Source organism: Lagopus leucura, unplaced genomic scaffold (assembly GCF_019238085.1).
Source record: "Lagopus leucura isolate 7727_CA_CO unplaced genomic scaffold, USGS_WTPT01 Super-Scaffold_100001, whole genome shotgun sequence".
In the NCBI taxonomy this organism is placed as follows: domain Eukaryota; kingdom Metazoa; phylum Chordata; class Aves; order Galliformes; family Phasianidae; genus Lagopus; species Lagopus leucura.
In genome coordinates, this window is record NW_024962262.1 from 66,062,956 (window position 1) to 66,076,988 (window position 14,033).

Sequence of the window (14,033 nt, forward strand, 5' to 3'; positions counted from 1 at the left end):
ATCAATTTAATATTCATATGTTTCAGGGAAAAAAAAGTGTGTGTGTTACGGGGGACTCCTGAAGTTATTGTAATGTAAGACATGAAAAATGTTTCCACTATTCATCCTAGATTCACTTTGTGGCACACAACGAATGTAAACAAACTGGTCTGTTTATTCTAAGCTGCCTTTAGGCTTTACATGAACAGGTACCAACACAGAAAACAGGCACCATCACAGGATCCCAGGACCCAGCCCAGGGCATGTCATGCTCTGTGAGGTGACACTCCTTGCTGTGATGTCACAGTTGTGGCTTTCACCCCTGTGGCAGCGGTGGGAGCAGTGGCTCAGTCCGCTTGTGGGACGCGCAGGAAGTGAACCCAGAGAGAGCGTTGTGTCTGTCTGGAGGCATCCTGCTGTGATGGAGCGGCTGAGAGCCCTTCGAGGTGAGGTCCCTCCACCTCTCTGGACACCGTGGTGCTGCCCGAGCATGTGTGTGCCTCCAGTGTCTCTTTAGGACGTGCCAGCAGCACTGTCCTTGCTCTGCTGAGTGCAGCCGCCCACTGTGCTTTCCCCAGTACCCCAGCCAGGGAAAGGCTCTATCCCCTCTCCCCACTGACCACACGCATGTGCCAGCGCAGCCCACCCCGCGCTGTGGGGCTGGAGGAGCGTTCCTCCCAGAGCTGGCTGCATGCTCGGCCCTGGCTCCAAGCAACACCGGCAGCAGCTGCTCTGCTCTTTCCTTCCAGGTCTCTTTGCCTGTGTGGGCTGCATGCCCAGACGCACACGTCGCGGGGAGAGAGGCAGGGTGGAAAGCCCTGTCCCCACCTGTGCCGTGACTTTACTGCTGCAGCGCCTGCAAGACCAGGAGGTGAGCTGGGGACGTCCAACCATTGGTCCTTGCCCTGGCTCTTGTCCCGTGGGTGCCAGGCCCCGGCAGCACATCGGCATGGCAATGGGTGGCAGCGGGCGGCTCCCCGGGAACAAGGGCAAAGCAAAACGTGACCTATCCCTGTCCCCAGGGTGACCGAGAGCAGGCGTACTGCGAGCTGGAGCACGTCCTGGGGGAAGAGGACAGCCACCCGCCGTGCGGAGTGGTGAACCGGCTGCTGGCTGAGGTGTCCCAGGACCTGACAGCAGCCCAGGTGAGGGGTCACTCCCGAAGGCAAAGGGAGCTGCCTGCCCATGCTGGTGTTCTGCTGGCAGACGGCGCTGGCTTGGCTCTTCCAAGGGAAGGCCTTGGGCAGCCTCCTGTGCCGTGTGTCACCAGTGACTCTTTTTCAGGGCGTGACGGACAGCGTGAGAATGGCTGCCAGCAATGTCCTGGTGGCTCTGGCCCGGACTCACTTCTCCATGGTGATGGCCGAGCTCCAGGGCCACCTGAAGGCCACACGGGAGATGTGCAAGGAGTTTGTGCTCGTCACCCTGAGCAAACTCTTCAGCATCTATGGTAGAGTGCCCTCAGCCTCCTGACATCTATAACAACTAGGGAGAGGGGTCTCTCCCCTTGCGCATGATCTGCATAGAGCTGGGGGGTGCAGGGCTCTGCAGCTTCTCCTCCCTCCCTGCTGAGGCTCTGACTGTGCCCTTCTCCTTCCTCTCTGCAGCTCCACAGTGCATCTCTTTTGTGTGGCTGACGCTGGCCGGCCTGTGCAGTGTGGTGGGCCGGGTGAGGAGCGGCCGGACCCTGCGCACTGCTTGTGCTGGTGAGTGCCGGCCCCAGGGCAGGGGGCTGGGGACAGCCCTTGCACCTCACCCTGCTGCAGACTCTCACAGGCTGCCTTTTCTCTTCTTTTGTTTTGTTACGTTGTTGTTGTTGTTTTCTATAATTAATTACTTGTTTGTTTCTTTCTTTCTTTCTTTGTATATTTTCAGTTGTGAAACAATGGATGGATGGCGTCAAGATTCACTTGTCCTCTGGAAAGCACAGCCCCTGGCCTGCCACAGAGAAAGAACAAATGTATGAGAATCTTCATGAGCTCTTCTTCTTTGTGGTCAGCAACTGGCAGGACTGCAAGGAGGAAGAGGTGAGCACTGCTGCATTGCCAGCCTGGGATGGCAGCTGGGGCATCCATGTTGGCAGCTCTGTCTGTGCCCAGCAGGCTGAGAGCAGAGGGGTGTCAAGAGGGTGTGGGCTGGCTCTGCAAAGGGCCCCAAACTGGCTCTGTGCTTGGGGCTGGATCTCCCTGCCAGGGAGCAGTCACAAGTCACAGCATTGTGGCAGGGAGAGCCGGGGATGAGGGTATGGGGAAAACCTGCCTGCCCAGGGAAAGCGAGCCCATGTGCTGCTGGGCACAGGGGTGTGGGGAAGGGGAATGGAAAAAGAAAGCCCTCTCTGTAGGAAGGGCAGACCTTCAGTCTTTGATGCTGGGCCTCTGCCATCCCTCTCCAGGACAGACAGGCCGTTCTCGGGGCTGTGACTGCCATGATGACTGTCCTCCTGCAAGAGGAGCTGCCCCGAGAGCACGTCTGGGAGCAGCTCCTCTGGCTCGTGCACCCGTGTCGGGAGATGCAAGACACCTGCAGGGTGGCCAAGGTAAGATGTTGCACAGGGCTTGGTGTGGACGTGGGGCCCGTGCAAGTGCCACAAGGGGTCAGGGGGCTGCAGGGAGGAGGTGGGCAGTCCTTGGAGAAAGAAGGAACAGGTGCTCAAGGGAAGTCTGAGGCTTGCTGAGCTCTTCAGTCAAGGAAGGAACAATGTGGACAGGAGCCAGGAGGAAGCCAAGAGTCACTGGTGCCCATCTCCTGGGGATGGGAGGCTTCACCACCACCATGGGGGCTCCTGAATCTGATGGGGGAGAAGAGGGCTGCGGGTGGGAAATGCCTGCAAATGATGCCCAAGCCCCAAGGCTCAGCTAAGAGCAGAGAGCCTCTCTTGGTGCTGCTGGGGGGGATGGACAAACAAGAACGCTTGTGTGGCAGCTTCTCCCAGCGGGCAAACCACTGGGAAACAGTTCCTCTGCTCTGCTCCCAAGTGGCTAGATGTGGCTTCAGCCCTTTCTTTCTCTGCTGGTCTCTTGCAGAGCCTTCATATGTTCCTGGAGGCCTTACCGGGAGTTCAGTCTGTCATCCCTAAGGACAAGTTTCTGGCCGTCACCAGTGCCGTGTTCTATCAGGTAAGGGGAGCCTATCCTGGTGTGCACAGCAGTTTCCCTCTTGGCTAAGCCTCAGGAGGACTGCAAAGCTCTGAGCCTCTGATGGCTGCTCACCCTTAGCTCCTGCATGCCTGTGGGGCAGGCTTAGTTTTGTCTGTGTCCTCTTCCTGAGAGTGCCAAGGGAGACAGGAGCTGGCAGCACAGTGTCTTTTCCATCCTCAATGCTCATGTGATTTTCTCAAATGGACTTTGTTCCCACAGCTCTCTGATGACGCCAAGCAGCACAGCAAGGCTGACAGAGCAGAGCTGACCCGCTGCATCCTGCTGCAGGGTAAGGAGAGGAGCTCTGGCAATGCTTGCTGGTGCTCTGGCCAATACATCTCTCTCTCACCTCACAAATGGGCACGAGTGGCTCGCTAACACAGCATGGCATTTCCTTCCTGCAGCCCAAATCTGCCCAGAGGAAACGGTCCTGTTTCTGCAGTCGCAGCTGGGCGATGAGTGGGAGGCTGGATGCGTGGCAGCCCTGGGTCTGCTCGGCACTCTGGCTCGCTCTGATGGTCAGTACCACGGGTCAGGACTTCCAGGGATCCCTTTTGCCATCTGAGTTGTGCCTCCACGCATGCTTCTGTGCATCTCTTGCAGAGCCTGCGATGACAGAGAAGCTGCTGCAGATTACAGAGGCTGTGCAGCGTGTGTGCAGTGACCCCAGGACCCGGGTGAGCTGTTTGGGGAAAGGAAAGCACTGTCAGGGGGGTGATGCTGCTGCCAATACGGCAGGGCTGGGGTGACCAGGGATGTGCTGGGGCATCGACCACATGGTCACGATGGCTCCTGTCAGGAGAGCAGGCAGAGTGGAGCAGTCGGGTCCCTGTGCTGTGCATGGAAAGTGCACAGCCTGGTGCTAAGGCCTGGCCCTCACCTCTTCTCCTCTGCTTTTGTCATCTCTGCTCATGCCCAAAGGGCACCTGATGAGCAGGTGGCTTCCCTTGGCCTTCTGAGCAGGAAAATCACACCCACAATTGACCCCTGGCAGGTGAGGAGGGCCGTGCTGCACTTCATTGAGGATCTGCTCAGCGCTAACGCCTGGAGCTGCTCAGCCTGGGATGTGGTGGGGCACATCTTCAGGGAGTTCAGCCGCACCACAGGAAGAAGGGTAAGGACAGTGGGCAGCATCTTCCTTTGGAGGACCTGTGCAGCTCATAGGCTGGCAAAAAAGCACCGGTGGGGCCACACCTGAGCCTCCTGAGAGGCTCCTGAGAACTGAGAGTAACCAGTGTTTCAACACCACTGTTGTGCAGGCAGCCGGAGACCTTTCCGCCCAGGAAGCCCAGGAAGAGGGAGCTCTCCAAGAGCTGTGCATGGACATCCTGGGGTCACTGGATGTCTCTGCGAGAGGGATCTCCAAAGTAAGTCACACTCTGCCCTGCTGCCACTCCTTGCCTTTGCACCACGTGTTCCTCGTCCCCTTCCAACACCTCAGGTCTGTCCTCCAGCGTGCTCTGAAGGACACAAGACTCAGGGAAATTCAGAGTCCTCTCTATCTCTGAGCGGAGGCAGGAATGCTGACATGCTCAACTGCCTCGTTCCCTACAGCTCCTGTGGCCAAGGCTGCTGCTGTACGTGGTGCCAGCCCAGTACACCGGCATGCTGATCCCGGTCTCCCGCTGCGTCCAAGCCCTGGCCAAGAGAGGGGAGCTGACGGTGCGGGACATGGAAGATCTGGATCCCCACTTCCTCAGCTCCATGTTTCAAGGTAGGAGCAGAAGCTCCCCCGTGAGCTCTGCTGACCCATGTTAGCACCCAGAAGGGAGAGCAGAGGTGCACGTGGCAGGGCACAGAGTGTCTTGGAGTCTTACTCAGCACTTCTTTCTCCTCGCAGGCCCACTGCTGACTCCCCAGACACTGCTGGCACGTCTGCTGGTAAGTAGATGCTCCTGAGGCCGGTGCCACAAGCCCCGAGGAGGAAGCAGCATGGCCGAGCGTGCCAGCACCTGCCTCACTCCTGGGGATGCCGTTCTCTTCCTAGCTTGCAATGTCATGGGCCAAGCTGCTGGCTGCTCCTTGCCCATCAGGGCAGAGCCAAGCTGCTTTCCTCCTGGGGGAAGCCGCTTCTCTTGCAGCGGAAGTGACCCTTTCTCCTTGCTCTCGCTCAGGTGGTGGCAGGGAGCCCTTCTGCAGGCAGCGAACTCCAAGCCGCTGCCTTGCTGCTCCTGCAAAACCTCCACAGCAAGATCCACAGAGCTGTGGGGGCCAAGTGGGCTGCTGAGATCCCCCTGCTGCTGCAGCGTCTTGAAGGTAAAATGCTGGTGGGGAGGGAGAGGTAGAGTGGGCGAGTGCCCAAGCCAAGCCAGGTTGGGTGCAGCTCTTCTTTTGTGGCTTGATTCCAAGCAACGCTCTTTTGCTTCTTGTTGCTGTGCAGGGAAAGATGAGAGCTTCCCCAACTCTGAAGAGTGGGAGCACCGTCTGCTAAAGGTACAGCACTGTGGAGAGACATGGTGCAGAGAAATGCTTGCCTGCCTGCCTGCCACAAGGAGCCCCGCTCCCATACGAGCCACCACGGGACAGGAACAGCCTCTCAAAAGCTGCTGTGGAGCAGCTGCTCGCCTTTGCAGCGCTGCCTCTTCCTCTTTGTCCCAAGCCCAAGGGGGGGTCTTAGGAGAGGAGTAGTAGGTGGCTTTAATGGAGGGAATGCTGGGGGGAGCTGGGAGACGGGCTGTTCTTCCAGGCACCTCTCCCCAGAAGGCTGCAGTGACTTGGGAACGCGGGAAGAGGCAAAGGGCAAGGGAACATTGGCTTCTCCTGTTCTCCAACAGTTCCTGAGGGCATCGCTGGACATCGTGGAGGACGAGGCCTGGACCAAGGCCCTGAGCTGCGAGCTGAGCCGGCGGCTGAGCAGCTCTGCCAGCAGCTCTGCAGAAAAGGTGAGTTCCCCGTGGCTCTAATCAGCAGTGCCCAACTGGGGCTGGGGCTGAGGCTGGTGCTCTGCCCACACGGGCTGCTCATGCTGCTTCCACGGCCTGTGCCCTCACAGGGCGCTTCCCTGCAAACTGCCTGGGGCTGGCTACAGCTCTGCTCCACAGCTGCTCTCAGCGACTCCCAGGGAGTGTGCGTCCTTCCCATCTAGCCCTCTCCCGTAAGGTCAGGCTGCTGCCACATCCCAGCTTACTCCTTCCCTTCCCACGCAGACCTTCCTCTACAAGGCTCTGGGTGCCGTTCTGGGAGCTTGTAAGGAAGTCGTCCATGTCCAGGAGAAGCTGCTGCAGCACCTGGAGGAATCCAATGCAGAGGAGCCATCTGAGGCCCAGGTGAGCTCTCTTCTCCTACAACTCTGTGAGCATCCGCGCTCTGTCCCTGGGGCAGAAGGCTTCTTAGAGGGCCGTGCCAGCAGGTTCAGGCCTGCGCCAACTGCCCCTCGTTCTTTTGTGCAGGGAATGATCTCTCTTGTCAGCCATGCTGCTGACAGCAACTTCCACACAGTCCTGGACACACTCACCATGTTTGCGTCCAGGCTGTGCAAAGGCTGCAATGGGAGGATTTCCAGGCGCAAGAAGGTAAAGTGCTACGGGTTCCCATCTTGGCATTCTTCTGCCTTATTTTCACAGCAGCTCCTGCCCTGGGAGCCCAGGTGCACCGCAGGGCACTGGGGGCTGCTGAGCGAGTGTCTCAAGGCATTTCTCCTCACACAGATGGAGCTGGACAGCGCGAGAGCTCAGGCTACACGCAGCGCTCTCATCCTCGCCCATGGCAGCTTGGCACTGCAAGCCTCCAAGGAGCAGCTGCTCGCCCGCCTGGAGGGAGACATTGTGGGCAACATCCTGCTGCTGTACAGCTGCAGCTGCCAGGTGACAGCTCGAAGTCTGCCAGGGTGTCAGAGCGCCCAGCTGCAGCCCCTCCACGTGGGGGGATGCTGAGATGGGCCTTCTCTTTCCAAAGGCCCGTTGGGGAACGGTTTGTGCCCAGATGAAGATCCAAGCCCTTCCCTTAGCGTTGCCCCATGTGTCCCCTTGACAGCCCCCAGCCCTTCCCACAGTTCCAAGAATGTTCTTCTCTCTTGGCCTCAGGACTTGCAGAACAAGCTCGCGCTGGTGCAAAGCATCACTGATTTCAGCTCTGCCGTCCATGCTGTGGGTGGCTCCGCATTCTTTAACCCCTCCTTGAAGAGCAAGCTGCTGGAGATCCTGATGGTGAGTGCCTAGAGCCAGGGCTCTCTGTGGAGGAGTTCCGGGCTGTGCCACGAGGCTGCCATCCCTGGAGCCATGCAGGTCTCCCTCAGCCACACGTCTCCAGCTGGTGGGGACCTTGGGTGCTGGCAGGCAGCAGCAGGCAGCAGCAGGCAGCAGGCTAGGTCCACCAGCTGTGGAGCTGCTGCATCCTGCAGTGCTTGCATGGGAAATGTGGGAACGATGGGGCTGGTGTGTGGCAGTTGTTTCTGTCTGTGGGCCAGGCAGAAGAGCTCTCTCGTGGCCCTTGCCCACTTTGATAATGTTTCTCTGGTACTTGCAGGACTTGCTGAAGAAGTATTACTTGGGCACCCCTGTCTCCCCAGTGCCCCTCAAGGTGATTCTGGCCCTGGAGCAGTTGAGGTAAGGGTGGGAGCCTCTAGGCTTGCAAGGCAGATGGTGGTCCCCCTTTAGGGTAGCTTCCGAAGGCCTGGAGGGGGGAGGGGGGAAGGAGCTGCATCTACAGGAGAGACGGCTGGGCTGTTGTGGCCAGTGAAGCTGAGATTCTGGGCAGGGAGAAAGGCCTGGTACTGCTGTCCCCAGGCAAGGAAGAGAAGGGAGACCTGGGGCCTTCTTCCCTTCAGAGCGGGAAGTGGTTCACTGCTGCCAGGGAGGAGGTGGGCGCTGCTCCAGCAGCACAGGCTGGAGGTGTTGGCTTTGCAGCTGTTGATTGGGAGAATCTCAGACATTGTCTGCACCAGTCTGGAGAGCAGTGGTAAAGGCCCTTTCTGCTTTCTCTTCCTTTTTTTCCTCCTGTCAGCAAGCTGAAGCCCTCTTTAGGAAGCAAGGATGCACGTGAAATGTTGGCTCTGTGCTGCAAGAACATTGTGTCACACCCTTCAGCAGAGATGATGCTGAAGATCAAGAAGTCACAGCAAGCAGCACAGTACCTGCAGGTAACCTGCCGTAACTTTCCCGGCCACCTCTGCGTCAGAGCCCTACCTCAGCACACACGGCCTATGCTCCGGCAGCAGCCGTGATGCCACACCTCAATCCCCTCTCCTGCTTTCAGCTTCTGCAGACATCATTGAAAGCTCTGGGCCGGCTCATGGTGGTCCTGCTTGAGACAGAGACCACCCGGGGATTCTTCCAGAACATAGTCCAGGTGAGTACGTGTGGGGCAAGGGAGGAAGCATGGTGCCCGTTGATAGCAGGGACAGAGATCTGGGGACAGAGAGTATGATCGAAGGGGGAGAAATCTCCTGCTAACAGGCCAGCTCACTGCGAGCTGAGAAATGGGCAGAGAAATGGGCTCTGCAGGAGAAAGGCAGGAGCCAGCCCCTGGCAGGGCCCAGCCGAGGAAAAGCTCCTGGGTTAGGAGGCAGCAGTATCTGCAGAAAATGGGAGCAGCAGTGTCAGCGCACAGTGAGGCGGGGGTCCACGTGGAGCCACAGGGCAGGACCTGAGGGAAACTGTTGGGAAAAGAGGGACAGGGAGAGGGATGGCAGGAAGGGAAAAATGTCCATGGTGAGACATGCTCTGCTTCAGGTCCTGCAGAGATCACTGACCTCAAACAACATGTGGGAGCGTAACAGGGCCCTGCAGACCTGCTCCCAGCTGCTGGCTGCTTGTGAAGGGCTTCCGGTGAGTAAAAAGCCCCACTGCATGCTCCCTGCTCCCTCCCCAGTGCCCCTGAGCTGGAAGGCGAGCTCCGCCCAGCTGTGCATGCTGGCATGGGGAAGGCACGGGCAGGAGAAGCTAGGGAGAGCTGGGGCTGCCTACAGCTTTGTTCCCGCCCCTCATCCCTGCAGAGAGGAGATGCCTGTGAGTCCTTTGGCTCCTTGGTGGGATTGCTGGCTCCGCTGACATGTGACCCCATGCCCACATCCCGCCAGTTGGCCGCCACCTGCCTGAGCTCCCTTCTGCAAATCCAAGGTGAGTAGAGCGGGATGCACCAGCCCTGTGCTCTCCTCCGCAGCGCTACCAGAGCCCCACGGGCTGGGCCCTGTGTACAGGAGGGAGATGCACTGTGCACAGCTCTCTTCTTGTCCCCACCCTGTCCTCAGTCTCTCCCCCATGGAAAGCAGTTCCGTTTCTAGAAGCATGACTTCCCTTTTCTCCCGTGCTCTTTCCAGCCAAGGCGGCCAACAGAGTCATCGAGACAGGAGACACTGGGAGCCTGTGTGAGGGGCTGAATGACTGCAGCACCGCTGCTCAGCTCCAGACCTCATCCAAACTGGCAAGGGTAAGTGGACCCAAAAAGGGGTGGTGGCATCTCAGTGCATAGGCTTCTGCACGACCCTAGGCTGTCCCCAGCCTTTCATACCATTTCCAAAATGAGCTGTCACCCTGAGACCTCTTTTCTCAGCAAGTAGCAGGAGGCTCTGAGCTATGTCTGCCCTTCAGGCAGCTGCAAGGAGCTGATTCCATGGTGTGTCTGTGTGTGTGTGTGACTGTGGCTGCTAGGTAAGCTTTGCATGTAAGCAAACACCATGGGTGGAGCAGCTGAGAGAAGGCTCAACCGCCTTCCGTATAAATAGCAGGGTAGGAGAGCAGGAGCGTTGTGATTGCCCCTGAATGAGCGGCAAGCTGCTGAGCTAAGAACGCCCTCCAGACTGCTTTCTGTTTTGAAGAGCTGCCGCAGAGCAGTGATGAGATCTCTCCTCTTCTCTTTTCTCTGCAGATGGTGTGCAGAAACTTCCCCCTGGAACGCACCGTTGACTTCCTGATGGCCATCAAGGAGACCTTGCGGAAAGGCAAAGGAATACGCGTGCGTGCAGCTGGGAAGTGGATGATCACCTTTCTGCAGATGTACGGGAAGGACATCTGTCGGGACGTAAGAGACTTTCTTCCACCTCTCTTGGACTTTCGCTGGCTGTTGCACTACGCCTTGTGCCGTTTGCCTCTTGTGCTAAAGAAGCACAGCCTGAGCGCAGAGCCAGGGCTTGGACAGGGTGGTTGGTGTGCAATTTAGGCTTAGGCCTTGGCAGCATGTCAAGGGAGCAGGCACTGCTCATGTGCTGAATGTCCATCGTTAGGCCCTGCAGAGTCCAGGATGCAGCAAGTCATTATTTTTCCCCTTCTTCCTTCAGGTGCTACCAATCCTCCACATCCTGCGCAGCTGCACATCATCCGCGCAGCAGAGCACGTTCATGCCCTTCCTGTGCCAGGCGGTGGTCATCCTCATCCGCTGCCACAAAGAGGTCATGATTGACAACTTCTCCCGGCTGCTTGGGCCCACAGACAGGTATCAGCACTCCTGCCTTTGCTGTTGGTGCAGCCCCAGTTGTAGCTTGCCTCTGTCAGAGGAAGTAAGGAGGAATGCTTCCCGGGAGGAAACACACAAATTTCTTAGTCACAACTTGTGATTCTCCTTTTTCTAGCGAGATGTGGAGGAGAATAAGAGAGTTTTGTCTACAACAGTGGAGCCGATAGAAGAGCGAAGCGAAAAGACAAAAGGAAGAGAAGAGATAAAGAGCTTAAAAATTGTATTATTTATTAAAAATACATAAATAAATTAATTAATAAATAAATAGTACTCTTTTTTTTTTTTTTTAACCAAGTCTTCATTTTAATAGCTGCTGTCTCTTCTCCATACTTGTTAGAGAATCACAGTCACCAAATGTCAGGGATTGGAAGAAACCTCAAAAGCTCATCTAATCTAATCCCCCTGCTGGGAACACCTAGGTTAGGTCACACAGGAATGCGTCCAGGCAGGTTTTGAATGTCTCCAGAGAGGGAGACCCCACCACCTCTCTGGCAGCCCGTTCCAGTATTCTGTGGCCCTCACCATGAAGAAGGTTTTTTCTAGCATTAATGTGGAACCTCTTCTGTTCCAGCTTGTACTCATTGCCCTTATCCTGTCACTGGATGTCACTGAGAAGAGCCTGGCTCCATCCTCCTGACAGACATCCTTGACATATTTAGAAGCGTTCAGTAGGTCACCTCTCAGTCTCCTCCAAGCCAAAGCTCCCTCAGACGTTCCTCGTAAGGGAAATGCTCTGGTCCCTTCCTCATCTTTGTGGCTCTGTGCTGGACTCTCTCAAGCAGTTCCCTGTCCTTCTTGAACAGAGGGGCCCAGAACTGGACACAATACTCCAGATGCGGTCTCACCAGGGCACAGTAGAGAAGCAGGAGAACCTCTTTTGACCTCCTAACCATGCCCCTTCTAGTAGGTCCCAGGGTGCCATTGGCCTTCTTGGCCACAAGGGCACAGCGCTGGCTCATGGTCACCCTGCTGTCCACCAGGACCCACGGCTCCCTTTCCCCTACGCTGCTCTCCAACAGGGCAGTCCCCAACCTATACTGCTACCTGGCATTGCTCTTGCCTAGACACAAGTCTCTAGCTTGCCCTTGTTGCATTTCATTCCATTTTCCCCCCACCCAACTCAACACCCACCCAAGCCAGGGAAGTAAAATAGTCAATCAGAAAAGGACGTTGAGCAGTGAATGTGAAGAATAGAAGGGTGAAATATTCTTTGCAGGCACCTACCCAGTGGGTCCTGGCTGCAGCATGTTGTAACACATGGCAGACCTGTCACCATTACAATTCATTGATTTCCTGAGATGTGTGAGTCGAGCTTGCCATCCTCCAGGTTTGACACATAATGGCTTGATTCCTCAGTGGTGGTAGATGTAGACTTCTGTGTTAAGTTTGCTGTCTAATTCCTTCAGACAGTCCCAGGGCATTTCTCATATTCATTGAAGACATCAGAACTAAATCTTGAAGCGACTCAAAAAAAACAAGGCCAAACAACGTTAAAGGCTGAATTTCAGGCTGTGAGCTACTAAGACAGCTGGTCTCCTGTGGACTGGTGGAGCTTGCAAATCAGAAGACAAAGCACACAGTGCTATGAGGTTGCATGACCTGAGGATCACACGTAGTATTTCTTCCTGAGAAAACCTGTTCACATGCTTACTGCTACATCCTGCCTAAGCCAGGCCTCAGCTTTGCAGTCAAAACAATGATAGTAATAAAAAGGCTAAGATAATGAATAAACTAAGAACTGAAGTTCAGGTATAGATCTTGAGACCTGAGGGAGACCAGATACTGCATGAAATGCCCTGAGGTCTTCACTGCTGGGAACAGTGGTTGCAAGTGGAAGTTGTTCAGCTATGAGAGTAATAGGCAGGATTTTAAAAGCAAAGAGGACCTGATATGAGCTAGGAATAATGATGACAGTATTTTGTGACTTGTATGTTTATGAAATGGTAACAGTGCACTTTTATTTTTTTACAGTTTTGTCTGTTACATTTGTAACAGTAACATACAGAAAATTAGGAACACTTAGTAGGGGGAGTAATGTGTTTTATATATCTGGGTTGTGAAAGATGAGAGGGATAAATACAGAAGAGGTCCTGTTTTTGAACACTGGCCTTTCAGAACAGACCATCAAAGGACACTTATTTGCCTTGCTGTATGTCATCTTTCATCTGTCATATCACAGAATCACAGAATTGTAGGGGTTGGAAGGGACCTCCAGAGATCATCGAGTCCAACCCCCCTGCCAAAGCAGGTTCCCTACAGCAGGTCGCACAGGTAGGCATCCAGGCAGGTCTTGAACATCTCCAGAGAAGGAGACTCCACCACCTCCCTGGGCAGCCTGTTCCAGTGCTCCGTCACCTCACTGTAAAGAAGTTCTTGCGCACATTTGTGCGGAACTTCCTATGCTGCAGTTTCCAGCCATTTCCTCTTGTCCTGTCTCCACTCACCACTGAAAACAGTCCATCCTCGTCATTCTGCCCCCCACACCTTAGATATTTATAGACCTGGATCAGGTCCCCTCTCAGTCTGCTTTTCTCAAGGCTGAACAGACCCACTTCACTCAGCCTTTCTTCATAGGGGAGATGCTCCAGGCCCTTCACCATCTTTGTGGCCCTCCGCTGGACCCTTTCCAAGAGATCCCTGTCTATTTTGTACTGGGGAGCCCAGAACTGGACGCAGTACTCCAGATGAGGCCTCACCAGGGCAGAGTAGAGGGGGAGGATCACCTCCCTCGACCTGCTGGCCACGCTCTTTTTAATGCACCCCAGAATGCCATTGGCCCTCTTGGCCACAAGGGCACACTGCTGGCTCATGGCCAACCTGTCATCCACGAGGACACCCAGGTCCCTCTCCGCAGAGCTCCCCTCCAGCAGCTCATCCCCCGACCTGTACTGGTGCATGCAATTCTTCCTCCCCAGATGCAAGACTCTACACTTGCTTTTGTTAAACCTCATCCAGTTTTTGAAAAGAGGTACTTATTTTTTCATCCTTTGTGCTATAATGTGGAGACACAAAGGTAATTATTTCTCTTCTAATTTCTGCTAGCAGTTGCTGTAACATGAGTCCATAGAAAACATCATGAGTGCTTCTTCAAGAGCAGTAACACTGAGTCTATGTTCATTTTCTTCCATTTCCTTGTAAGAAGCTTATGATAATAAACGGTAATTTAGAAGGAATGCTAAGAAAATCATTTGGACTTTTCTTCCTTCCCTTTTCATCTATACTCTAACTGCAACAACTGTGGCTGGGCTGATTTCCAGCAGTTTTTTCTTTCATGGATTACATTTTTAAGATGTGGGATAATGTGAGCATCTTGCCTTTCATTTCTGAAATTCTTATTTAATGGGAAGTCCAAAAGCTTTGGATTTAAGTTTTTATGGATAAAAACCATCATTTTATAATCCTTTCTTGTATGCATTCTTCACGTCAATGGGCTGAAACTCCACAATTTTCAATTATGGCTCAGTAATTCTATTTAAAGAAAAAAAAATTAGAGGGAGCAAGAAGATAATAAAACTTATCATTCTGGAA

At 54.9% G+C, this 14,033-nt stretch overlaps 1 protein-coding gene across 1 annotated transcript; it reads left to right on the plus strand.

Moving 5' to 3' along the window:
* The first annotated feature begins 385 nt into the window (after positions 1 to 385).
* LOC122177618 (maestro heat-like repeat-containing protein family member 2B) lies at positions 386 to 10,672 on the plus strand. The gene is made up of 31 exons (XM_042867195.1): positions 386 to 425; positions 729 to 850; positions 1,002 to 1,124; positions 1,264 to 1,429; positions 1,587 to 1,685; positions 1,855 to 2,006; positions 2,372 to 2,515; positions 3,003 to 3,095; positions 3,336 to 3,405; positions 3,521 to 3,634; positions 3,720 to 3,793; positions 4,111 to 4,230; positions 4,376 to 4,483; positions 4,671 to 4,830; positions 4,957 to 4,997; positions 5,231 to 5,372; positions 5,497 to 5,549; positions 5,891 to 5,998; positions 6,263 to 6,382; positions 6,506 to 6,628; positions 6,764 to 6,919; positions 7,139 to 7,261; positions 7,581 to 7,660; positions 8,058 to 8,193; positions 8,310 to 8,402; positions 8,786 to 8,881; positions 9,049 to 9,172; positions 9,373 to 9,482; positions 9,921 to 10,073; positions 10,330 to 10,484; positions 10,621 to 10,672. Exons 1-31 carry the CDS (start codon positions 401 to 403, stop codon positions 10,670 to 10,672), a joined length of 3,435 nt encoding a protein of 1,144 aa, XP_042723129.1. The 5' UTR covers positions 386 to 400.
* The last annotated feature ends 3,361 nt before the right edge of the window (positions 10,673 to 14,033 follow it).

Excerpts from the sequence above, each read along its gene's own strand:
- LOC122177618 (XM_042867195.1), top strand. The coding sequence starts at position 401 with ATGGAGCGGCTGAGAGCCCTTCGAG. Across the intron at positions 3,635-3,719 it reads CACTCTGGCTCGCTCTGATG|AGCCTGCGATGACAGAGAAG; the intron begins GTCAGTACCACG and ends CATCTCTTGCAG. Across the intron at positions 4,998-5,230 it reads CACTGCTGGCACGTCTGCTG|GTGGTGGCAGGGAGCCCTTC; the intron begins GTAAGTAGATGC and ends GCTCTCGCTCAG.